This window comes from Cupressus sempervirens, chromosome 1 (genome assembly GCF_028749045.1).
Source record: "Cupressus sempervirens isolate cs-2001-9-10 chromosome 1, ASM2874904v1, whole genome shotgun sequence".
Lineage (NCBI taxonomy): Eukaryota > Viridiplantae > Streptophyta > Pinopsida > Cupressales > Cupressaceae > Cupressus > Cupressus sempervirens.
The window spans coordinates 816,254,585-816,280,460 of record NC_143118.1 but is presented as its reverse complement, the minus strand read 5'-3'; the positions used below and the strand labels follow the sequence as shown (position 1 = coordinate 816,280,460).

At 32.9% G+C, this 25,876-nt stretch overlaps 1 protein-coding gene across 3 annotated transcripts; it reads left to right on the top strand.

Moving 5' to 3' along the window:
* The first annotated feature begins 2,790 nt into the window (after positions 1-2,790).
* Positions 2,791-10,379, top strand: LOC149580367 (high mobility group B protein 9-like). Of its 3 annotated transcripts, none has more exons than XM_089813600.1 (7): positions 2,791-2,967; positions 4,196-4,768; positions 6,496-6,574; positions 8,448-8,613; positions 8,706-8,843; positions 8,993-9,396; positions 9,533-10,379. In XM_089813600.1, the coding sequence occupies exons 2-7, from the start codon at positions 4,407-4,409 to the stop codon at positions 9,989-9,991; spliced, it is 1,608 nt and encodes a 535-aa protein (XP_089669726.1). In that variant the 5' UTR covers positions 2,791-2,967; positions 4,196-4,406; the 3' UTR covers positions 9,992-10,379. The 3 variants fall into 3 exon arrangements, with proteins under 3 accessions (XP_089669726.1, XP_089669735.1, XP_089669743.1); XM_089813609.1 differs by lacking the exon at positions 2,791-2,967 and adding an exon at positions 2,975-3,188; XM_089813617.1 differs by lacking the exon at positions 2,791-2,967 and adding an exon at positions 3,052-4,086.
* Positions 10,380-25,876: the final 15,497 nt, after the last annotated feature.

Below are 25,876 nucleotides of genomic sequence, written 5' to 3'. Positions count from 1 at the left end.
CTCTCCCTCAGTTGCCTACAAGAGTTCTTCAATACTTTTCCTTCACTCTGCTTGCTTCTCCCCTTGCAGTGGTTACTCTCTGTTGAAAATTCTCCTCTCTACTTTTTGTAACCTCTTCAATAACCTTTTCACTTTGTTGCATATATCCTTTTGGTAATGTCAAGGCATAGTTACCCAAAACCGAATTATCATATTTCAAAGTTACCAGTTGGGACCAACAAGTTACATCTATGATTATGTAAATATTGCAAGCAAAAGGTGTTCAAATTTTTTTTATCCACCAAACATAGTAGCTTTTAGCCTTGTCCTTTTGTGTTACTTGGAGGGACATTACATTTTTGCTACTTACATCACATAAAATGTGTTGTTGTAAAAGTAGGCAAAAAAGCGCTTAAACAAATTTATAAGCACAAAGTTTAAGAACACCTTTTCATAGGGATGAACAAAAATAATTAATTCCATCGTTTCCCCTTTTCTTTAATGTTGAGGATGTTCTTTCCTCCTCTTTACTTATGTCCATGAATATTTTTTTGAATGATAGCTCTCTATTTACGGTGATTTTGGGGAGAAAGTCAAGGTAGAATATAATTTTAGGTGTCTTTGAAATATGAGATTGTAAACATTATTAAAAAGACAAAAAAAGAGGAGGGAAGCTCCTAGATGGGGAAGGAGACCAAGATTGTGCATCCTTAACAAGATCTTGAGATTGATTCGAATCTTAAGAGGTACAAAGAATGACATAATGTTGAGGCTCAACCCCCACTGACTAAGAAGGTTTTCAAAACACCTCAATTGGATAGCCAATCACCACAAAATTCAATATTTTTTGAATTATGAGATGTGGACTCATTATTATGAGGTCAACAAAAGGAGGCATGTGATTGCTAGATGGGGAAGCCTATGTATCTTGACCAAGATATAGAAATTGTTTTGAATCTTACAAAGTCTAAGGAATGGCATAATGCTAAAGCTCAACCCCAACTCACCATGAAGGCTTGCTATGTAATGTTGAATTTCCCATAACAAGTTGTTTTGGGCATTGGAATGTACAGAAAACAAATACAGATGAAGAAGATGCCACACAATGTGAAACCGATTGATTAAAATCTGAAGAACAACTTCTTGTTTATAAACTTTTTGTGTTTCGTATACCTAACATTATATTTTGATTATGAATTCTGAAAGCTATGGTAGATGTGTAGATATGGAACTCTAGATTTTATAAATGTAATCTCATGAATATCTTATCTAATTCTCATTCTCTCTTAGCGTATATTGTCAGACTTTAATACATTAAATCTTATTTCTCAACTCTTAATGAATAAAAATAATAATTATCAATATAACTTTTATAGATAATTCTAATATAAATATATTATTAATCTTCTATTACTATTAGTAAAGATTAAATTACTAAATATATGCATGTTTTAATTATAGAAAAGTGTTATTATTATAGAGATGGATTATTAATAAAAAATATGATTATAAATTAAATTATTATTTAGAGTTCTATTAAAGATTAAATTAGTAAATTCTTTCTTATTTTAATTATTAAAAAAATAGTATTATAGAACTATAACTAATGTAGACTTCTTTTTATACATTATTATAGATCTTTATATAATATGCAAATTCGAATGCAGTTTCTTAATTATCTTAACACTTACAATTAAAATTAAAATTTAATGAAAGTTTTATTTTTAATATTTATATTCATGCAACATTCAATCCATAAAACCTAAAAACTTTGTAAAAATAATATTGAAAAGATTGACAAGTAATGATTATATGAAGAGCCACTTACTTCAAAGATTTAATAGAAACATCACCCTTAAAAAAATGTGAATCAAGAACAACATGATGTCAAGGAAAGCATGAATATCTAGGTTTTATGATAATGATTACTTAATGTTTGTAAATTTTATTTATTGAAAAATATTATACTTTTATAACTTTATATATAACATAAGAAAATAATCAACATTTTTCAATAAAGATTATAGTTATTTTCACAATTCCAATTACAATTGGTTGGAATTTTTATGTTTTATGTAGATTTTATTTTTATTTTCATATATAAATGTTATATTATTATAAATCAATATATAATAAATGACCATATTAACTTTTTTCTATAAAGACTACGATTGTCTTTACAATTATAATTGTAATTGATTAGAATTTTTTTTAATAGATAATTCTTTATATATAAATATTATATTATTATAGATCATATATAATTAAAGAACATTTCTCAATAAAAATTATTATAATCTTTATCATTACAATTATAATTGAAAAAATAATTTAAAATGTATATTTCTCTTTATATATAGTATTACCTTCAACACATAAAATTCAATAACTATTAATTAAAATTTATTTTTCAATATAAATTGTTATATATATTATTAATAGTATTAACCTAAAAAAATTATAAAAAGATTACTATGTAATAATTATATGAAGGATCACTAAACTCTGACATCTATCAGAAGGACCACCCAAATACGTGCAAATCAATCTAAAAGATCATCATGAAAGAATGCAGGCATGGAGGTGTATAAGCTATAATCTCGTAATTATAGTTGAGTCCTCCTTCACATAAGTTAAAAACAAAACCATGCCCCCTAAAATTAATAATTATTCTCTTCCCCTGTAAATCACAAACATCTGCCCAACACATATAAGAGAACCTCCAGCCGTCAGATTATCTCAGCTTTACGTGTCCTCAAATCAACGGCCACCAAGTCTTTCTATATTTGAACCAGTAAATTCATCCAGAGCAACAAGAAGGGGTGTGAAAATTAATTATGAAACCACCTCAAAAAGTTAAATGGGTATTAAATATTTGTCAATTTATTCCGATTACCTTAATTGGTAATGAATGATTATGATGATGATGAGATAGAGATTGATTTTGATATGATCTATGCAATTCGGTTGATTTACTGCACCGAACAGGTATAGAATCCTCTGAAATCTATTTTTTTGGTTTATATGAGCATATGTTTGTATATGAACACAATATATATATGGCTTTGAAATAAGATTTATTGGGAAGAGTATAATGTCATTGTTACATAGGATAGCATGCTATAATCTTTGGAAAAGAAAAAGGTTATTGATCTTGAACTGTGTGTGGGGATATTTTTCATGGAGGGGAAGGGAAGTCTCTGTTTTAGGTATATTTAATTTCAAACTCGCTCTTTTAGGTATTTTAAAAATTGTGATTAGAAGGTTGGTTTGTAGAGGGAATGCTCGTATAGTTTTTTATTACTGGTAACACAGACTTAAATTTTGTTTTGGTCTTTTGTCTTCGTAAGTGTAGTACGATGTATGTGTTCTTTGCTGTTCTTCACCGTTTCTGCATGGTTTTTCTCTGATTATAGCGGGGCTATATAACACAATCCATTTTTTTCACTACATTGTCTGAACTGTCCTTCTGGTAATGGAGTTTTCGTAAGCGGGAAGCAGCCATTGTTGTATTCATTTGGTCACGATAGTCTTCTAGGTTGGTCTTTTATGTTTTTGGCCGGCAGGTGGCGGCACTGTACACATTCCGTGGGCTTATATTGGGAGTCTTGTTTTGTGTGTATGTTATTGCATCTGTTTGGATTAATTGGGGTTATCAGTAGGGGATGCATTTAAGGAATTCATGAGCTTTGCATTTCAATGGCGCCCATGAGGAATTTGTCAATTTATCAGTAGGGGATGCATATAAGGGAATTCATAAGCTTTGCATTTCAATGGCGTTCATGAGGAATTTATCAGTTTATCAGTAGGGGATACATATAAGGGAATTCATGAGCTTTGTATTTCAATGACGTCCATGAGGAATTTGTCAGTTTATCAGTAGGGAATACATATAAGGGAATTCTTGAGCTTTGTATTTCAATGACGTCCATGAGGAATTTGTCAGTTTATCAGTAGGGAATACATATAAGGGAATTCTTGAGCTTTGCATTTCAATGGCGTCCCTGAGGAATTTGTCAGTCTTTTTCAATGTGGAATTGTGATAGTTTTATGGCGGAGAGAATGTGTTTAGCTGCTTCTTCTACCTGAACGCGACCGTTTTCATATGTGGGCCTCTGCAATTTTGTTGTTTTTGAAAGCTGGTAGATTCAGTTTTAATGGTTTCTTAAGTGGGTGCCACATTCAGTTTTATTAATGTCTTAAGTGGTGTTTGCAGGTATGTGTAATTGAGGGGTACAAGAAGATCTGTTTGGCATGTATGTACCTATTAAGCTTCTTCATATTCCGACATTCAAAAGTACACAAATTATTCCCACTGGAGTTCAACAACTTTCAATACCTGAGGTGAAAAAGAGGATCCTACTCTGTTATTTTTCGGTTGTTGGTAGGAGCCTCCTAGGAGCTCCACCATTGTTTTCTTCCCTATTATGTCAGACCAGCCCATTGATATCAATGCGATTTCTCAAGAGGAGAAAGTTGAGAATGAACCTCAATTGCCTAGCCAATCCATAACATCCCCTTCTTCTCCAAAAGATGGTCCTTCAGGTCCTCAATCTTCGCCATTAGAAGGAACAGGAGCAAGCAGTGAGATTTGTGCCCACTCAGATGTCAAGCATGAAGAAGCGGTTGGTGCTGATTTGGTTCCATGTTCCTCATCACCACAAGGAATAACACCAATCGACAAGATTTATCCCGAGGCAACTGTCAAACATGAAGAAGCGATTGCCTCAAAAGATGTGTTCCTGAGCACTCTAAACAACTTCCATACTGCTTTTGGAACGAAATTCATGTAAGTTGTTTACTTTTTTTCTTCAAATTTCAGGGACTTTTTGCACCTAGATAAAACTAGTAAATGGAGAATTGAGTGTAAGTTGCTATTGTTTCATCAGGCTCGATGTTATTTGATACTGATATAATCATATAAATAATGCTTAGAGTAGGCGGTTTAGAAAAAGGCTTGTTTTCCATTTGGGTTGTTTTTCAGTCCAAACATTAGAGAATTCTGTTTTAATTTTTAAACAAGCGTTGCATAAGAGGGTGTTTCTCCTTGTTTGGATGTCTCTTTGAGTTTAATGTGTTTTTAAGAAGCTAGGAATAAAGTGTATGTATAGAACTATTGATATGTAGTCACTCTTACTTCTGATGCTTTGTATCTTTGTGCTTTGATAGAATTAATGCTAAAAGAGCTAGAAAAAGGCCTGCTTTTCCCTTGGATTGATTTTCAGTTCAAATATTGTAATGGCTTTGACCAAGCTTTTGCCCTTGGTTTCATGGAGCTTTTTCCGTTGGTTTTTTATCCACATTTTTGAAAAAAACATTCTTGGTTGCAATTATGTATATTTTTAGGTGATAACTAACGAACAGTGTTCATTGTCTATCTCCCCCAGAGATTGCATAATTCTTTTCTAAAACTTGGGATAAATTTTCTTCAATTTTTATAAAGATAATGAACGTCACTAGTGCAAAGAGTATTCAATAGTAAGTGTAACTGAATGTAGTGGAAGTCATGAAAGATGTAATCTTATTTGAATTGCTGAATGTTCCTGTTTGCATGTGCAGATACTGTTATGTTCTTTACTCTTCTTATAGGATGATATTTAAATTACTCACCAAATTAATATTAAGGGTGAAATTGAAGTGCAACATGCCAGCATATAACACTAGTAGCATTCTTTGAGATTAGACATAGCTACAATCATATCAAAGCTTTTTAATGTGTTTCATTCTAAGAGATTGCTAATAGGAAAATCCACTAAGTGGCATACGAAAAATATTAATTATGCATTCTTTTAGAAATTAAGACGAGAAAAGGCATTATTTTATGGTTACTCCTTTTTTTAATTCAATTTTTGTTGTCAAGTTCTCTTGATGGAGCTAAACTCTATCGCAATATATATCAACAGCCTGCTTTGCAGTCTCAACCTTTGGTAAAGTTTTAGTCTTTTGCAAAGGCTCAATACATGTGGGTCTATTTTTTTCAAGGGTTTATGCCTTCTGCCAAGGAGTGAAACTCCCCATGATCAAAACCCTAGTTGGTGCCATTAACCTCAGTATCAATACCATTAGCATTTGTTTATAACTTCATTCTGCTAGTTTTTTGCACCTGCTGATGAGGCGGGAGTTCTCCCAGGATTAAAACCTTAGTTGATGCCATTGAGCTCACTATAAACACCATTAACATATGCTTACTCATAGATTTACCCTTGTGAACTTATACCAATCCATTTATAACATCAGATTCACCTGCTCCGTTTTCCTCTACTGTTTACATAAAAAGTTGTAGAAATTCCTGCACCTAGGTGCAAATAGGTGCAATTAGTTTTTATTTTTACAGAATATAGTGTAATGAAAGGATTGGTGTCTGGAAGTGGTCTGGTTATGGTAGGGACAAATGCCTTGTATTAACAAAAAACCATACAGTATAGAAGAGTGGATGACAATAATAAGGATTACAGCTGCTGGAGTGAAATATTGGTTCATGATTCAATTTTAAATTTAGTATGTTTTTCTTTGAAGGGTTCCAACTATTGGAGGCAAAGAACTGGACTTGCGTCGTTTATACATGGAAGTTACTTCTCGAGGAGGTTTCAAACAAGTAAGAAACCTCTGGCCTTATATTCACTGGTCAATGCAATTTTTGGTATGTGTGGAATTTTTTATATACCCAAGGAATAATTTGTATCTTATCCATTTCTCATATGTTGTGTCTATTAATCCATTTAATTCCTCCACATTAGTCTTCTTGCCTTCTTACATTTTGTCTAATCACACTTTATTTGTTGTTAACTGTTGGCACACTTGTCTCTATGTATGGGTTTGAATTAATGGTTTATAAACAAAAACGACATTAAGTGGTGAAGCTAATTGTGTCTCACATGTTATAATCAGATGTTTCCAGTATTCTTTTGTTCTAATTGTAATTTTTGCAGCAGCTTCACTATCATCCTGCAGCTTATAAGCTTTGAACTGATATAGCTTATGCTATTGTTGTTGAAACTGAAATATATTGTTATTCTGTGTCTTGGTCCCCAACATGCAAGAGAACTAGTGTAAACTGGAAGAATTGAGAATTGGCGAGAACTTCAGCTATAGTTTGATTAGTATGATGATATTCTAGATCTACTACAATAGATATATACTTTATACCTGGATATATTTTTGACAGGGTAGCTTTAAGAAAAACAATTCACAATCCTTTTTGTGTGTTTGCGTTTTTCTCCAAACAAACAGATATATATATCTCCATTTTGAAGATGTAAGGAAAGGAAACCAGAAACTTTCAGACATAACTAAGAGTTTCATTAGTTATAAGATAATGGACATGATGAACATCTTATGTTTTATACAAATGCATAGAAAGCCAGTACTTAGTTTTGTAAGCTTAGTGGTGTTAGGTGTATCTAGAATTGGCTTTATTTCTGAATTTGTTGTAGGCAGGAAAAAGATATGTAAGGAAGCTAGTGAAAATGTTTCCTTTAATGTTTGGTTATTATGTTTATGGACATAATACAAGTAGTCAGGGTGTTTGGAAAGCTCTAAAGACAGGCCTTTAAGTTTTGTGAAATCATGATTCTAAGTTAATGCCAATCTATCTGTCTGTTTCAGAAAGAAAAAATGCAGGTTGTATAAATATTGATTCAATTCCCTCGAAGTCAATTAGTTGAAACTCAAATTTACAATTTACTATCTATGCTGAGAGGTGTATAATCACAACTGAGGATGGCTCTGATGTATTATGTCTGTATGTAGTTTGTGAAAAATGGCCTGCCTAAAATTATAATAACTCTGTGTTTCTTTTTTTTTTTTTAAAGTTCTATTGCTCTGTAAAATTTAAGCTTTGAGAAAAAATAATATTGGTTTTTTATTTAGTTTTTTTTAGCTGAAAGTTACTATTTAGCTCTAGATATCTTAAAAATTAAATATATAATATATTTGATAAATGCCCAGAGATATTAATCTCAAGGCATCTATCTTGGATTATCACATTTGTATGATAGGTTCATTGAGATTGAAATCTCTTGATCTTTTTCAGCTGGATATACGTAAAGCATGTGAACTAATTTATATTTCTAAAAGTCTGCATTAGAACAAATCAAAGAGTAATTCAAATATGTTAGGCGAGACTTTTATTTATGGAGCAAATCAAAGAAACAAAGCTCTACTAGAATAGTTTTTATTTCTAATTGTTGTGGAGATTGTTTAGGCAAGAAATAGTAATATTGAAAGTTTGTCAAATAATCAGAAACACATTAGCTCTCAAACAGGCATGCTGAAGTGTGATGCCCATTCGGCAATAAAAGCAGCAAAGATAGAGTGAAGTGCACAAAGATAATTGCTTGAAGCTTGTGTTGAGGAAACTTCCTAGACAAACAATCTTATCCTGTCTGGTGTTGAATAATTGCATCTATTTTGCTCTGTTGCTGTTATGTTGAGAAAGATTGATTAGACTTCCTTATGGTTATTGGCAGGTTATCAAAGAAAGGAAATGGAAAGACATAACTGCAGTGTTCAATTTTCCATCAACAGCAACCAATGCATCGTTTGTACTACGTAAATACTACATTAGCTTGCTTCATCATTTTGAGCAAGTTTACTTTTTTGGTGCTCATGGCCATCTTATTTCCCCACCACCAAGTAGGTGGAATTCTCTTCATGTTTCTCATATTCGTTTGTTGTTTGATGCATCTGGAAAAAGAGTATTTTGACCTTTTCTTCTGTATTTTCAGCTGCTCTACCTGCTCCAAGCCCTGTTTCAAACTTGTCAATTTTAAATGAGCCTGCTAATTCACCATTGGATGAAGTCCAGCCAGTCCAGCCTTTGATCAGGAGGAAAAAGAGGAGAGTTTCAACTCCTATTTCTGAAGGTTGTTAACTCTTCCGTTACGGATTTTGTATGCTTACTGTTTGAATAACTTGGATTCTCTATTTAACTAAACCTGTTTACCAGATAAATTCTTACATAACTTGAATCGGTGACTGTTGCTAAGATATAATTGATTTTCCTTTCTAACAGTTAGCCCTGCATCATCTGTGGGCCAGCCTGTGACTGGAGTTATAGATGGGAAGTCTGAACATGGTTATCTTGTTACTGTAGTAGTTGGTTCGGAGAAATTAAGAGGCGTATTATATCAGGTGACAAAAGGATTTTGCAGAGAACAGTTTGCTGAAGTCCCAAGTTACATTAATGATCATAATAATAAGGATGCTGCTTCAGGGGTCCGTCCTCGTCGCCGTCGCAGGAGAAAAGATGAAATTAAGAAAAGGGATCCTGATCATCCTAAGCCAAATAGGAGTGGCTACAATTTTTTCTTTGCTGAGCAGCATACAAAATTGAAAGCACTGCATCCTGGCAAGGATAGGGAGATCAGTAAAATGATTGGTGATTCATGGAATAATCTAAAAGAAGAAGAAAAATCGGTACTATAGAAATGAACTTTGATATGAACTTTTCTTTTCCTGTCAAATAATTAGTTTTCTTTGTTGCATTTTTATACTAAAAAGAAATGCTTTTGTGCTGCCTTTCTTATTGTTTTATCCTGATTTAATATATCAGGTGTACCAGGAGCTTGGATTGAAGGACAAGGAAAGGTACAGAAGCGAAATGCAGGAATACAGAGAGAAACAAAAATTACAGTCCCATGACAAAGAAATGTTGATTGCTGGCACTGAAGGAACAGTTCAACAATTAGAAAATCAGCATGGACTGCAGTTTGAATCCCAGGGAGCTCCAATTTCTACAATTGATGGAACGAATCTCCAACTTGCCAATCGTTCGAGTCTCTATGAGCACCAACCTGACAATCATGAATCTGCTAATACAGAAACAACAGGCGTTAAAATGGTGGATTTGCCTGATAAATCTGAAGCTATAAGTACCATTGTGCTTAAAAAGCAAGAATCCTCTATTGGTACCACTTCAGCAGAACAACAATGTTCAGTGGATACAACTATGTCCATTGAGGAAAAAAGTTGCAGTCAAGATAAGTGTAAGCAATCAGTATTAGAACACTAATTCTAATGAACTAACAAGATTTTGATTAAAATAGATCAATGAAGTACTCACATTTACAATAGACGTGTAATGACAAACTGTCCTTAACTTCTAGTTCAGTTGTTCATCTTCAGGGTTTTTTTTTTTGGGTCTTGGTCTGGTGTATGGTATGCAGAAGTGCCAGTGTAACTGAGATAGTTAAAGGAGCAACAATATAGTGTGCCAATATTGGTGTGCGTCTCTAAACAAGTAAAGTGCAGGCTAATTCATCTTTTTTGTTGCTTGTTATTCCCGAGTTCTTCCAAGTTGGAAGATAACAGCTAAATTGGCAATGTCACGAAGGATTGTTTAGATTTGATAATCCACAGTCTCAAGCACAATCAATTTAATGAAAAAGTTTTTGTTTTAATCTTGGGCTGCTATTTTTGTATGAGCATCTTAATTCGCTTTTAATCTCAGGCTTTTCTTTCTTGTTTTAGTCAGTAAATGTGCTTTCTTAAGTTCCCTTTTCTGGATTAGTCTTTTGTCGTTTTGTGGGGGTTTACATGCAGTCTGTTATTTTGCTTTGTAGAAGCATTGTTTTTTGAGATTTCCTGCTTAGATGAATTTGCGTAGTATGAATAATTACTTTTTGACATTTCCTGCTTTGATGGATTTGTGAAGTATGAAACACCACTTTTTCAGATTTCCTGCTTGGATGGATTTGTAAAGGTATGAAGGATAAACAAGGCAAATGTTTCATGTTAAGAAATGTTTGCAAGTCATAGTGACTTTTTGGGTTTCTGAACTCTCACCTTTTTTTGAATTCCACTATAAAAAAAATGTCACATATAATGTGGTGCAATCTTATGCTGATAAAAGTCTACCATAAGAAATATAATTTGGGCCAGACTTGTGATGTAAATATTGTGAAAGGATGAAGACATAAGATAGACACACACACACACACACACACATATACACATATGTCTAAAAATATGTACATATATGTATATATATGTATATATGTATGTATGTATGTATGTATATATGTATGTATGTCTCTCTCTCTCTCTCTCTCTCTATATATATATATATATGTGTGTGTGTGTGTGTGTGTGTGTATGTATGTATCTATATGTATGTATGTAAATGTACATGCATATATATAAGTATATGTATATGTACGTATATGTATGTATTTATGCATTTATGTATATATGATGATTCCATTAGTGGGGGATTAACTGACAAATCAAGAGAAAAAAAAATTGAACAGAAATAATATTGGTTTTACAAGCATGAAGGTGTTTGTCATAGTCATTTATAACACACAAACTTTAGCTATCCAAGTCAATCTCTAGGAGTCTTTTCAAGTGTTTCATATGATTTCTACCCTGTACTCATAATTGGTGAAAATGATTCTTTGTATGGCAGGATATCAATTTATACTTGGAACATCTTTTTGAGTTAGGATGCTTAAGTATCACCTACCATATGATTCTTTCCAAATGGCATCTAGTTGAGGATTTAGAATAAAATATAATAGAAATATCAATATGGATAAGAATTGGGCTGGTTGTACTGGCTAGGGTAGGATTCCATTGATGGCACTACTAGTTCTATTCTTCAGGTGGTCCTGTAAAATGTCTTCACTTCGAAATTGCAAAAATCAGGATATTTTTCATCAAGCTTTGACTACCAGTGTTGGGGGGGGTGGGGGGGTGTTGGGGAGATATATAGTCTTAGTGGGGGGAATATATTGTGGTTGCTGGAATTGAGAGGCCTAGAAATCTGTAGTACACTATTGGTAAATTTAAGAAATTAACCAAAAGGAAATCTGTGTTGTGAATTTCGGTTCTTTTAACTCCAAAATGTTTATTAGTATTCATAGATGTAAACAAGAGGTCCATTTCCGTGTACAATTTTTTTATCCATGTTATGCCCATTTTCTCATCTGCCTGGGTGAATCCGAGTGTGTTCCCACTAGTTTGCTATCCAGGCATTGGAGTCTCTGCAACTGCACAGGCTTATTAGGGGCGTTCAATTACCAACAACTAGTACCATCTGGCTACAGCTTAAAGTGTGTTAAGGAGAAAATATACAAAATCTCCAACGTCTAGAAATGCCTTGAACTTTGAAGAGATCTCTATCCAGCACACTGCTTCTATCTCTGTTTTTGGTTGCATCTTCAATTGCAATTGACAGTATCTTTTTTGAAACATGTGTCTCAGTTATTCTGTAGGTATTCAAGTTTGAGCAGGTTGACAATTCACTGCTTATTTTGTTTATTGACTGCAACTTTGATTGACTGTGCCTTCACTGTGTCTTCTGTAAATAATCATCCCTTTTATTTGTCCAGAAGTCATTATGTTAGTCTGTCACATTCAAGCAATCTTTACTACATTCATATGAACTCTGCCCCACATTCTTCATTGTCTTCATCTCTTGGAAGATCCTTTTTTTTCCGTAAATCTCCATTTATCTCTACAGCAGCTGACTGGGCTTTTGTCTTGTACTTTCATCGCTTATTTCCCCTGTAGGATCCATTTTCTCGTCAATTTCCATCTTTTCATGAATTTGTTCTTATGCGAAGAGAGTAGAAATCACCTTTGCCCCTCCGTTGTTTATTTCAAATTTGTGGTCACATCATCAAGCATTCTAGACTTCTGTCGAGGTTGGGTCACATATGTTCCTTTGTTGTTTGGCATTGATTTCTGATTGGCTCATATATATTTGCTGGGCATGTCAAATTTGTTGATGATTTGTAAACATTCATCTTGCAGAAATTTTGGTCCAGCAGGTTGGCTACCTTGATTAATATGTCATCATAAGGTGTTTAGAAATATATATGTATTGGCAAATTATATATCACTGCAATCAAGAGGCATTACGAAATGAGTTGAGTTCTACTGTTGCAAGAAGTTTACATTATATAGTCCAGCGCGCTTCCAGACAAAAGACACGGGGCCCCAACTGTTAAATAATTTTTTTGAAAGCTCTACCCACAATTACAGAAGGCGGACCATCAACTCTCTCTTTTGTTGCAGTTTTACATGTCGCCCTGTCATTTATATATATTTGTGATAAATCTTTATCAGCTGGGAATGATAAATCATGTAAATTAGAAAATTAAATGCATAGGATGCATAGGGATAGATGATAAATCTATTAGGTAGGAAATGTGAATATATTGTGGGTTGATTCTTATGACTTCTGATCAATCCAGACCACCCGCATGGACCGGAATTTTGATTTTTTTCCCCTTCTCTTGATGCACTTTTTCATTTTTCATCGTGATGATGGATAATGGAGTGAAATATGAAATGTTGATGAAAAAATTCTCACACACTCAAATCTAGAAACAGTAAAACATCACTATAATGGATTTTGGAAATCTAATGTCATTTATTCTGATATCTGATTTGCTAAATTATTTGATCCTTGCAAACTTTGAGAACTAGAAGTCTTAAAAAATACCTGACAGATCATTGGATTACAAGGGCAAGGATACAAGCAAATAGTGGGGCAGCATACAAGCAATTTAGATGCTGATAGTGTTCTTTTCTAGAGCCCGAACTCCGAATATTCCTAAAAGTGTCCCCTGAAAATGTCAATAACAATTGGATGATTTTGATATGAAGTGGATGTCTGTTATGCTCGATAGTCTTTAAATGTGAAGACGTAAAGGATTGTAGTGTGTGTACTAAGCTAGCTGCCTCCAATTATGTGAAACAGGGTAGGAGTCGGTCATTTGAATTTTAAAATTTTGATTTTGAGATGGAAGCCATCTTGCAAAATTTTGAATAAGAAATGTAGAATGTGGGAATCAAGGACAAATCTATGGAAATTTGGGCCAATAAATGCTGCAAATTTACGAGAATAAGTGTATAAAGTCAAGGATTAGAACATGAATATCAATGTGTCTAACTAAGACTGAATGAGATAGGAATGTAAGTGAATGACGAAGGACATAGATTGAGAAATGAGTCAAACTTAGTGCAAAAGTGTGCTAAATGTCATTACGTAATCATATCAATGCATTTTCTCAAAATGGATTTAAAAGTATATTGTCAATTTCACAAGTACATTTATCCTCCATTTTGAGGTGGACGAACTTGTTGCATTTCAGTAAATGAGCACTAACAAATAAGCATGCTTCATTATGAAAAGAATATTGAGGTCAATATAAAGTAATCAATCCAGAAGATTATCTTTGTTTGTTTAATATATCAAATGCAAATTTAAGTTGAGCATGTGAGCAAATAAATCATGTAATGTATGGAGTGTCATGAATATAGCTTGAAACAAGACAGGCATGAAAGCACATGGGTTAGTGATAAACATTAAGTTATAAGCTTGCACATAATATGGTAAAACCATAACTTGAAAATGGTCTTAGAGGTGTGATCTGTGGAAGAACATTGTTTCTCTTAATGCGACTCTTTGAACATGGCAAGATATGTAGACACTCATAATAGGATTGAGAAAGGTGTGATATTTTTGGTGCCTTATAGTTCCTTGGGAATATTGCCACGTATACCAGAAAAAAAAAATCTTGGGAAATACCCTTAATGTACAGCTCAAGAAATGATAGTACAGTGGGAAAAGGGAAGACAAAACACCCTCCAATGTAAATATTGAAGACACAATATGGTTATATGGGATATAAATTATAAGAAAATGCACCTAAGAATAATCTAGGAATGCAATAATGATAAGGCATAAACAAGAATATAAATGAAACTCGTGATCCAAGTATGGTTGAGGTTCATAAGGATAACCATCAAGTAATCACAATATAAAATAGACATCATCAAGAATATAAGTTAAAAAAAAAGAATAATACAATTGTGGAAAAAGCAAGAATAAGGGTGAATAAGGGATGTCATCAAGAATGCATAAGTTAGAAAAAAAAGAAAGAATATAGTTGTGGAAAAAGCAAGAATAAGGGTGAATAACAATAGGGGACATGGAAAAATATTTAAAATGATGTAGAAATAATAAAACATCAGGATAAGGTATGCAAGGAAAAAAAAGATGTAAACAAATTACACAAGTTGGGTAAACGACAAAGTGTCTAGATCCTGAGATACAAAGGGTGAAATAAGAGTGTAGAACACAACAAAAAATGCTCAATAAAAAAACCAATGTTGAGAGTAATAAACAAAATGAACAAAAACAAACAAGAAATATAATTATATGGTAGTCTATATAATTTATGTATGCTCGTTAATCATTCAACAAAATTTGGAGGATCATCATCATCTCAACACATCATTATCATATTTCTCTTCATCTAATAACGTCTCTTGATCTTCTTGAATTGTCTTTCCAATTGCACATGTATCTATTATATAATCTTTTGTTCTTGTCAAAAGTACATCTGTGGATGTCACATAACGAATAACCTGACTAACTCAAATTTATTATTTTTTCACTTGTGATTATGGAGGGGAAAATTTGGGGCACACAACACTTTTCCTTGGCATCCAAGTAGCCTTTTAGATATGATCATTTGGTTTTCGTATAATTTTTCCATCCACTTCATCTCATCTCTTATTCATGGATGTGCATTGTGTCTTTTTTAATGTTTACCTTTTGCTTCTCATTCTTATGTTATTACTGGAAATAACTACTTTTGGTATACCTTATCTAAATCTCTCTCAACTTCATATGTGCTTTATTTCTAAGTTTCAATATAAGTGTATGAAGTGAACATGTTGAACTTTGTGCTTGAAGGATTATATTAATCTTTTCATATTTTCATAATTGTTCCTTCATGAATAAATTTTATACATTTTTGTCCAATGGAAAGTACCTCTTTCAAGTGTTCTAACCTAATCCATTTGAAGCAAGGATGACATGGCAACAATACTAACACTATTTTAGGACCAACCTTAACTAACATGATAGTTTAGTTTGAAGTATTAATCAACATTCCATGGTCATCTTGGGGTGATCCTTGAGAAGCATAATAATTTGGTTATATGTGTGTATTAAAAAGTAATTATTCTATGCATATGTTATTTCTTTTGTTGCATCAATTTAAAAATATCTCCATTGAGATGGTCATGTATTTCTCCTATTACAAATAATGGTCTACATAATAGTTGATTTTTGGTATCTTTGCATCAAATAGTCTAATTGGTGGAGTGAGAGGAGATGAAGATGCAACATTAATCTCAATTATTCCTACACATACATATATATTATAGTAGTGAAATCAAAATGACTACCATCCATTGCATTATTATCCTTATGTATAACATCCACAAAAATGTTATCACAACCTCTAAGTTATTTGCACAAATGGAAATGGATTGATGTAAATGCCCAATTGTCTATTAGTAGATGTAATTGAAGGATTTTCATCATTATTGACATCTTATACATGAATCATATTGTCTTGAATAAGATGCTTTACATTACGTTTGAGAGACTAACAAGATTATATTTCATAGTCTTTAACTCTAAGAAAGTTGCAAAGGTTGACTTGTTCATTATAGTCAAGGAAATATTTTATTAGGATCTAATGCATGAATTGAAAAAGTTAAGATAACACTCAATAAAATTTGTAACAAATTGTCCAAAGATTCTTGTATGTAACAAACTTCTATAATTGGTTTGTTTAATAGAAGGAAGAGTAAACGTCTCAGCCACTTAAATCACATTTTTTCCCACATCGCTATGCTTTGAAATTGTGTTTCTCTTTACATATTTTGAAGCACATAATGGTGTAACTTGATTAAATGATCCTTATTTGAAGACATTTCTTTCTAAAACTTAGGCTCATTAGTTTTCACATGTGCATACAAATTTATGAAAGATGTAAAAACTATTTAGATGTGCCTTGTCTACAATTAGTTGACGTAAAATACTTATAAAAATATAATGAAATTCAAGATTATGTAAAGGAGTAAGAAATTTAGATCTTAAAAGATGAAGTCTTACACAACATTTATTAATGTCTTCATTTTGTCCTTGGGTGCACTCTAATAGAATATAAATTGTGATTTTATGGTCCATTTTTCTATCAAATCATTGCATGTGTGAATATACTCATAAGGAAGTGAAAAGAACCACAAAATACCAAAAGCCTTTAAATTTTCCTAAAAATAGTATGGCTAGTATCTTGTCCTCATATAAGAAGTCTATAAGAAAATGAAAAATATCAAATGTGTATTTGGATTCTTATTGACATTGTACATCTCAAAATAGGGTCACATTAAGTCTATAAGAAAAGGATATGGAACAATCTCTTCTAGAGTATTTCTATCCACTTTGAATCCATAATACCTTTTTTCGTTTTGCCCGCACTCTTAGTCCTTTTCTACTTGATCTATCTTTTGCATGAATGCATATGAGTTAAGTGGAGAGGAAAGTGATCATAGAAGGTCAAGGTCCTCTATGGTAGTGTAGGTGGGGAAATTGTTGGTTGTAGATTAATTAGTAAAACATGGTGGTGTAAATAGAGTCATTACATAATTAGTTAGCAGTTAACCACATCCTAAGGTGACCTATTCACATTGACACAAATTAAGCCAGAAATTATTTGATATTTCTTTAATTGAAACATATAAACTATTGAAGTTGATGAAAGATTAATCCCATAGATCTCAAGAATCATCTGCATGCAAACACTTGTCACAGAAAGAGAGAAGCAAAAGCTATGGAGGTTGGAATTCCCATATCCATAAATGAGACATTCTTGATGAGCAAAAAGACAAATTGCTATTATCAAAAGTGAATGAATTATTACAAAGAGGTCAATCCTTATAAGGAGATCAAAACCCTAACAGGTAAAACCTAGGTTGCATGATAATAATTAATAAAAGAATTAATTATTATATGCCCAAATTTTAGCTTAAGTAATAGAGATAATAAGTGACTTAAATTTAATTAATAAGAAATTTTTTTATTACTTTAACACCACCCCTTAAGATAAACTTAGGGTGTAGCTAAAAACCTAAAAACTACTACTAAAAGTAAATTTGGGTCCAAAAAAAAAAAGCTTGATGATGTACCCAAGTACAACCAAATCTTTGAAAAGAGGAGAAATACAGAAAACCACATGGGAAAAACCCTATTCCAAAAAGAGATGGAAAATAATGCTAAAAAGAACTAGTGAAGTATTGAAGAAACCTCCAAACTAGGTAATGTCCCAAAAGATAGGAACACAAGATGATCATGGAGAATGCTAGTGAAGCATGTAGAAGCTTTAAAGCTTTGTCAAAAGTAACTTTTGATTTGGAGAACCTCCACTGAAACAGAACCTAACTAGGTAGAGAAGACAATAATATGCATCGAATTAGGAGGCATACAAAGTTAAACAATTGAACTCGAAGATGCAGATGGCATGAAATACCAAAGCCTGAAGAGTTGATCAATCGAACATGGAAGGTTGCAACCAAATGAGAAGTGAAAAGAAGAGTGTCTATATGGTAAATGATCCATCTTACCAAAATGCATAGGTAACTAGTCATTGCATCTGTCTAATACATAAGAACAAATACTAAATACATAGCTCACTCCATCAAACAAAGGAAGCATGATAAACAACTAAAGAACCCCCCTAATGCAAACAAGGGTGAGGTGATAGGCAACTGGAAAAGTGGGCTAAAATAATTGCATGTCAAGGAACCACAATCGAGATACACAAAAGATTACATATGTTTGTACTGAGGCGATCAATCTCAAATATGTCATGTGGCTAATGTCACAGAAGGGAAACTCACTAGACAAAGGAAGATGGCAGACAAAGGCAAAATATCAACCCTCATGACACTTTAATAAGAGTAGTGCATGTATAATAAGCCATAAGATATGGTGAATCCCAAGAATAGAATAATCTATACGAGTGTCTTTAGATGACATTGCTTAAATCAGAAGGCAAAATAAGGAAAAAATAACTGAAACAAAAATACAAATGAAATATGACACTTTATCTCAGTGTGTTTGCAATAATGCATACAAATGATGTCCAAATAGACTAGAAGAGACAAAAGGTTGATACAATAGATAATACAACCCATGATGAGTCATTTGAAGAAACCAAATCAATCCCCATACTTGAAACAACCAAGATATCAACTAGAATGTAAAAAACTAATTAGGAGGTGCCTAGAGCAGAATATAGGAAAAATAACATCACTGAAAGATTATAGAAAAACCTTCCCAATGATATAAAGAATTCCCAAATCAGAGATCAGATACTCAAGATATGTCTCCCAGAGTGCATAATAGAACTTTTAACTTTGACAACAAAAACAACCATAAAAAACATTAAAATTGAAAATAACCTACCATTGGAATGGGCTCAAAACTAGATTTTCAACGATATCTCGTTTGCAAAAAATGAAGTCCAGATGAACAAGTTACAACCAAAAAACCATAGGTAGGTCAAAAGAGTTGGAAAAACAAACCAAGGTGAATTGCCTCAATTTTTGTGCCAACATGCCTTGATTTTTGTATCAAAATACTTTGGTTTTATGCCAAACTACATTGGTTTCTATACCAAAATGCCTCAATTTTCATGCAAACATGCCTCAATTTTTGTGCCAACATACACAAGTTGCATCGATTTGTGTGCATAAAATATCAATTTTTGTGAAAAATTATTGATTTTTGTACCCAAAAAATTGATTTCCATGCAAAAAAATCTTGATTTTTGTGCTGAAAATCATAATATCGATGCCTTAGGAAATGTACCCAATATGGAAGCAATATTGTTTTGCCTTAGATTCCAATTGTGTCTAAGTTGGAAAATTTAATATGAAAATAGGGTTTTTTGGGCCACTTTGAGCTCAACAGTGAGGTTCTTTTGGGCTCAAAGTGTACCGAAAAAGGTGACCCTCAAATTTAGTACAAAAAAATCTAAAAAATGGAACCCTCTGAAAGAAAAAACACAAATCTCAAAGCCAAGCCAAACCTCTCATAAATAGAATAAGGGCATGAAGATCTGGAGCTTTAATACCATGTTGAAGTTGATGAAAAATTAACCCCATAGTTTCCAAGTGTCACCTACATGCAAACACCTATCACAGAAAGAAAGAAGCAAAAGCTATAGAGGCTAGAATTCCTAGATCCACAGATGAGACATTATTTATGAGAAAAAAAAGAAATTGTTGTTATCAAAAGTGAATGAATTATTACAAAGAGATCAATCCTTATAAAGGAGATCAAAACCCTTACAGGGAAAACCTAGGTTGTATAATAATAATTAAAAAAAAAAGAATTAATTATTATATGCCCAAAGTTTAGGCTAAGTAAACTAGAGATAATAAGTGACTTGATAATTAAATCAATATGATTTAATTAATAAGAAAAAACTTTATTACTCTAACATTAACTCACCTAAAAGGATAGTTCTTTCAAATACTTATGTCACTTGCATATGCAATTTAGTCAAGTTTATTCGTAAGTATTAGATATATCTATAGATGATTAGTCATATTTTAAACCTTCATTCACTTCCTTTTGTTATATGTATTTAGATGTTATTCAACAACTCTTTGGACACTGAGAAAATTTCAAATTCCTTTGATAGCGCATTATTCTCAATAATAAAAATTGTAGAATACATTGCATGGTAGTGGGCATCTTGCATGCTGTCTTTTTTTTTTGGCATTTAAAATATGCAAGATTTCCACCATCTTCTCATCCCCACTAAAGTTGCCCAAACATTTTATCTATATAAGTTCAAAATTGCAATCACAAAGCACCTTTGAGTCAACCCAAGTTACATCTCAACGATCTTGTATCTTTCTTATTTGGAATTTGTTGTCACAATTTTGTCAACCTAAGTTATGCCAATTTCTCTTCTTGATATTGTTTTTTAGTTATTTAAATTATCTCTCAAAATTATTTTTGCCATGTTTTAACACGCGGCTTTTCATTTTTCCATACCTTGCAAACTGAAGGGTATTTTTTATAAAAAAATTTGGGGATAGTCATTGAAAATGTTATTTAATGACAATTCCAATGAATCATTGGAAAGTTAAGTTAGATCTCTCCATAGAGAAATTTTATATCATTTAGTTTAAATATTTTTAACAACAGATCATTTAATGGGAAATTAATTGAAAAATAATTGTTAAACAGTAGTTTGGAATTGAAATTTGGTTTTCTTGATTGTGTTATGGTTCATTTGTGTAAGTTTTGTAATTGAATATCCTCACCTTTTTATTTTGCATTTCTTTTTCACATTGCATTCTTGCTTAAATTTATTAAGGACGGAGTTCAATAAAATCATTAAGACTTTAAAACCCTTCAACTATATAAATTGCCTATTTTTTATGTTGAAGAATCAAGGATAATACAAGGTAACTATGAATACAAAATAGAACCGATGAAGTAAAAGATGAAGAAAATTGGTTTAATAAATGTGATCAAGTCTTTGGCTTGCTATATCTAAATCTATCTTCAATATTTCTATTCTATCTGGAAGCCTTGAAAAAATTCAAAGAAAATTGGTTAGCATTTGAAAAATTCTTTGGGAAGGTCATTGAACTATAAAGAAATGAGTGAGAAAATAAACTCTTAAGGATGTCATGACACATTTGACACCTATTCCACAAAATTCAAATCATTAAGGTTGCAACTCGAAGAATGTGCAATAGATAAGAAACATGATCAAATTATAATTTCCATCCTTTCAAGACTATTTTCAAGATTTAATGTTTTTGCATCCATATTTTACTCCACTGAGATGATTCTTGAAGGTACATGGAAAATACTATCTGTATATAATTTCATGTAGACTTAATAAGAGAGAAGGATAAATTAATCTAAATGTGCATCCTTACACTCCCTAAACATCAAGCCACCACTACATGAAAGTGAAACATAAGGTGTCTAAAAAAGGTGAGAAACAAGAATATCAACATGATAAAAAAAGTAAGGAAGACAAGAAATCCATCAATCAAATTGGCACTTTTTCTAATCGACCTAAAACCAAAAAGAAAATGTAAAATGTGCCTTTTCCAAGAAACCACGATATAATGAGAACATGTGTCACAAAAGATTCATCATCTAACACACTTATTAAGCAATATGAGATTTGAATGATTTGAGCAATACAAACGTAGTGCCTCTCATGTTTGTAGTCTATACCTTGTCTATTTTGATTCAAGAGATACTTGATACTCTTATTATATGTATTTTGTGATGACCTGAGGGTCAGATGTTATACTTGGATTTGGTACCATAGATGCTTTATTGCTATACTATTTAGTTTAACATATTTGCATGTTGATGCTATTTTGAGATGACAATAGATCTATGATGATATCTAGTTATATGGTTTATATGGACATATTTGTTGATTATGTTATGGTTATTTATTTCATTCTTGTATCTTTACGCTTTCTGCAAATGTGAGTGATGTAAATGGATTAAATAGGTGTTTTAATACATGTTGCTTTGGCTATGATATTATATGCAATTTTAGTCGATCTTGTATTTTAGTGTGTAGGAATTATATCCCTAGCAGTGGCACATGGAGATAGTGATCCAACTGTTCATATTTTGCCAATGTCACCCCTGTATGGCCAACGTATCCTTATTTTAATTGTTCTAATTAAAACCTTTTGGTGATTAGTAAATCCAAACTCATCTGCATTATGTGACTAGACTAGTGAGCGTGTTTGTGCATTTAGAAGTTTGCATTGTCGTGAAAGTGTTAAGTGTTTTTTTGTAATTTTGAGTTTTTGGGTTTTAAATCTTTTCAGATTTAATTTTTGGCAGCTTTGCCTTAGGTGAATTTTTGTTACAGATAATAACCTTTTTTTGTTTGGGTCGATTCAGAGTTTAGTTACTCCAGCTAGCTATTTTCCATAATCAACTATTCACTTGAAAAGTGAATAAGTATTAGAAAAGTGAATTCATTATCCACTTCTCACTTTTAGAAATAGAATTTAGAGAGCAAATTTGGAAATACTCTTTTGAAGGATTTTTTTTTGTTCATTCTAGGAATTGTGAATGTGAGATCTTTGTGAGGTTGGTCTTGTTAGATTTGGCTCGAGTAGATCGTGCTTTGCTGTGAGTTTTGATAGATTCAGTGGGTATTTTTTTTATTATGCGAGTTTCAGTTTCTGCCCCTTTTGCTGTCAGGTAGGGCTTTCTCATTTGATTGTTTTCGCTCTGTTTTAACTTTCGTTTCTTGTAGCAGTATGTTAGGAGGTTGAGAACTAGTGTTCCCCTTTGTTTTTGTATGCTAGTTCTGCTTGATTGGTCGGGTATGAATGTTTTCCCTATTTTTGAAATGGGGGTTTGAGATTTTGAACCATTATGCTGGTCATTTTTGCATACAATTTTCAATTTCATTTATTTTTGAATTTTTAGGGTTTTTGCACCCAAAGGCCAAATGGGTTTTAATTTTGGAATTTTTCCAAAATTTGGGATTTTTGCATCATTTTGCACGCTGTCATATTTTCTCAAGTTTTCTTTGCATAATGTGGCTCATGGAATTGGATGATCCGTTTGGATATTTGTCAAACCACTTTTGCACTTTATGTTGCATTAGGATGCATGTAGCATCCATCATCCCGATTATGTTTTCAATTGTTTAACTTTCTATTTATGGTCTCATCCAGTCCTTGTGTTGATCTTTGTGATGGTGGTGCACCACACATGATTACATTTGTCAAGTGACCTGTAGGGCCCAATCTTCTATGGTATTTTTGGAAGTTATGATCATTGGGGTTGGGTTAGGAGTTTGCATGCCTAAGGGCACTCATCGTTGGATGAGCATGGGTAGGGTAAGGTAGCATATGGAGGGGCTTCTATCTTGCAACTTGGTGACTATTTCCTGGTTGGTAGGGGAAGTTTTATATAAGTGATAACTAAATTAAAACATTGGGTGGTAATAAATACAAGATAATAAAATGTGTGGGTTGTGCACCTTCTGTCGTGAAGATTTGCTACCCTAGGTTGTGCACCTTCTATTGAGAAGAGTAGCTGCCTGTACTAGCATGGGCTTTTGGATGCCAAGCGACTCTCCATGATGTCAACACCTACTTAGTAGCCATTGAGATGTTTGACCAAGACTTGTTGTTTATGCATTTTTTATATCTTGGATTCAATCATCATACTGCTTGGCATGTGTGTTAGCCATGGATGTTGTTTTGTGTGTTTGTGGTTGGATCCTTATCTCAATCAGCATGGTAGGTGTGCACCTATGGGTGCCATGTGGTTGGGAGGCATAGATACCTTCACCACTGCTTGGGACTGGTGTACAAAGACAGTCTATTGTTCTAGCATGACCATTGCTAGATGTATTCACTTGGTACTTCAAGTTCTAGAGTATGCTTCTTGTGATTTATGCTTTCCTTGGGATGTTTGTTTATCATGTTAGATGATCTTAGTTTTGATGCATTCCTTATTATAATGATTTGCATGTGATAGGTGATGTTATCTACGTGCAAGTTTATCTTATGCTTTGCTACTAGCATGTTAGATTTCCTTATGCTTTTGTTATTAGCATGTTTTAGTAGTGACATCCCTATTACGACAGTACTGATGATCTGATCGATGGCTTGGGATGTTACGCATGAGGGATGGTTGGGGCCCATGATGGTTTTATGACACCATTGATAGTTGGGAGGAACCACGTACTTAGTTTGGTTATTTTGTTCTTTGTGATATTATTTTAGTTATTGTGATGTTGCTTTCGTACACTGCGATGTTTACTTCACTATTTTCCCCTTCACTGCTTGTTAGATGGTTTGATGTAGATTACGTCTTCTAGTAGTGTGTTCAAGTGTTCATGCCTCGAAATGTGGATCAGGTACTCCCTAGTGTGGAGGTTTTATTCTCTATTTTTCTCCTTTTGTGCTCTCCTTAAGTATTTCTTAAGTTTCCTGGGCGACCATTTATCAGCATGGTGCAATATAATATTGTATCACATGCCCATAGAAATTGTATTGTGCGTTCCTTGATTCTATCGTATGCCTCTTGGAGAAATATCATGTGATACTTTCCAGTATCGCACCTCCTTGTTACAAATGTTGTACGATAACCTTAAAGTATCGTACGCCTTCAAGAGAAGTATCACCCAGTCCTTGAAAGTGTCACCCTCCTTCTTTAGGAATGTCGCACCATACTTTCCAGTGCTTTATTAAAGTATCGCTTGGGTTTTGTAGAAAAACTTGTGCAGGTAGGTAGCAAGTGCTTTTCGGTTTGTTTCATACTTTTTGGGAGTTGATTTAGATACCCTCTTTGATGTTCTTCAACCCTATGGTGTTGTATTTTGATTTTAGTTGTGTGAGTTCTGTAGTTAGTCCCTTGGGGTTTAAAATATATCATTTAAGTATAAGTTCCTTATACTTAAGATATATTTTAATATAGGCGACGATTCATTTGAGATAGATTCTAGACCTCTACGAGCTAAGATAAAGATTTTAGGAAATTTTAGGGCTTCAAAAATCTAGACTTAGCCAAATTTCAGTGCTTTGGGATTTCAAACTTAGCCAATTTTTAGGAGTCAACATTTGTCTATCAGCTTGGTTGATCTCGTATGTTTTCTTATTTATGTTTTGATTAGTTGTGGCGTTTGGAGATCTGTTGGTGTTTGGTTGATTGTTAGTCTTTCGTTGTGATCTTTATGATTTGTGTAGGTTGTTAACATGTGCACTTACACTTGGTTTAATTTTTATTTATTTATCTTGCTTGTATTTTATCCTTGTTCCAAGGATCTCTAGGTAGGGCATTACATTTGGTATTAGAGCCCATGTCATAACATTGGGATCTTTGTGTTATGCTTCTACTATGGTTTTGTTTGATGTTGTGTATTGCTATGTTATATTTTATTACTTGATATCTTGTTGGTTCATGTTTTTGATTCTTATGTTTGTGATTTGACTTTTTTGACATCACCTTGTTGTCCCCATAGTGATGCCTCCTACACGTAGACTTGGTGGCTGTGGT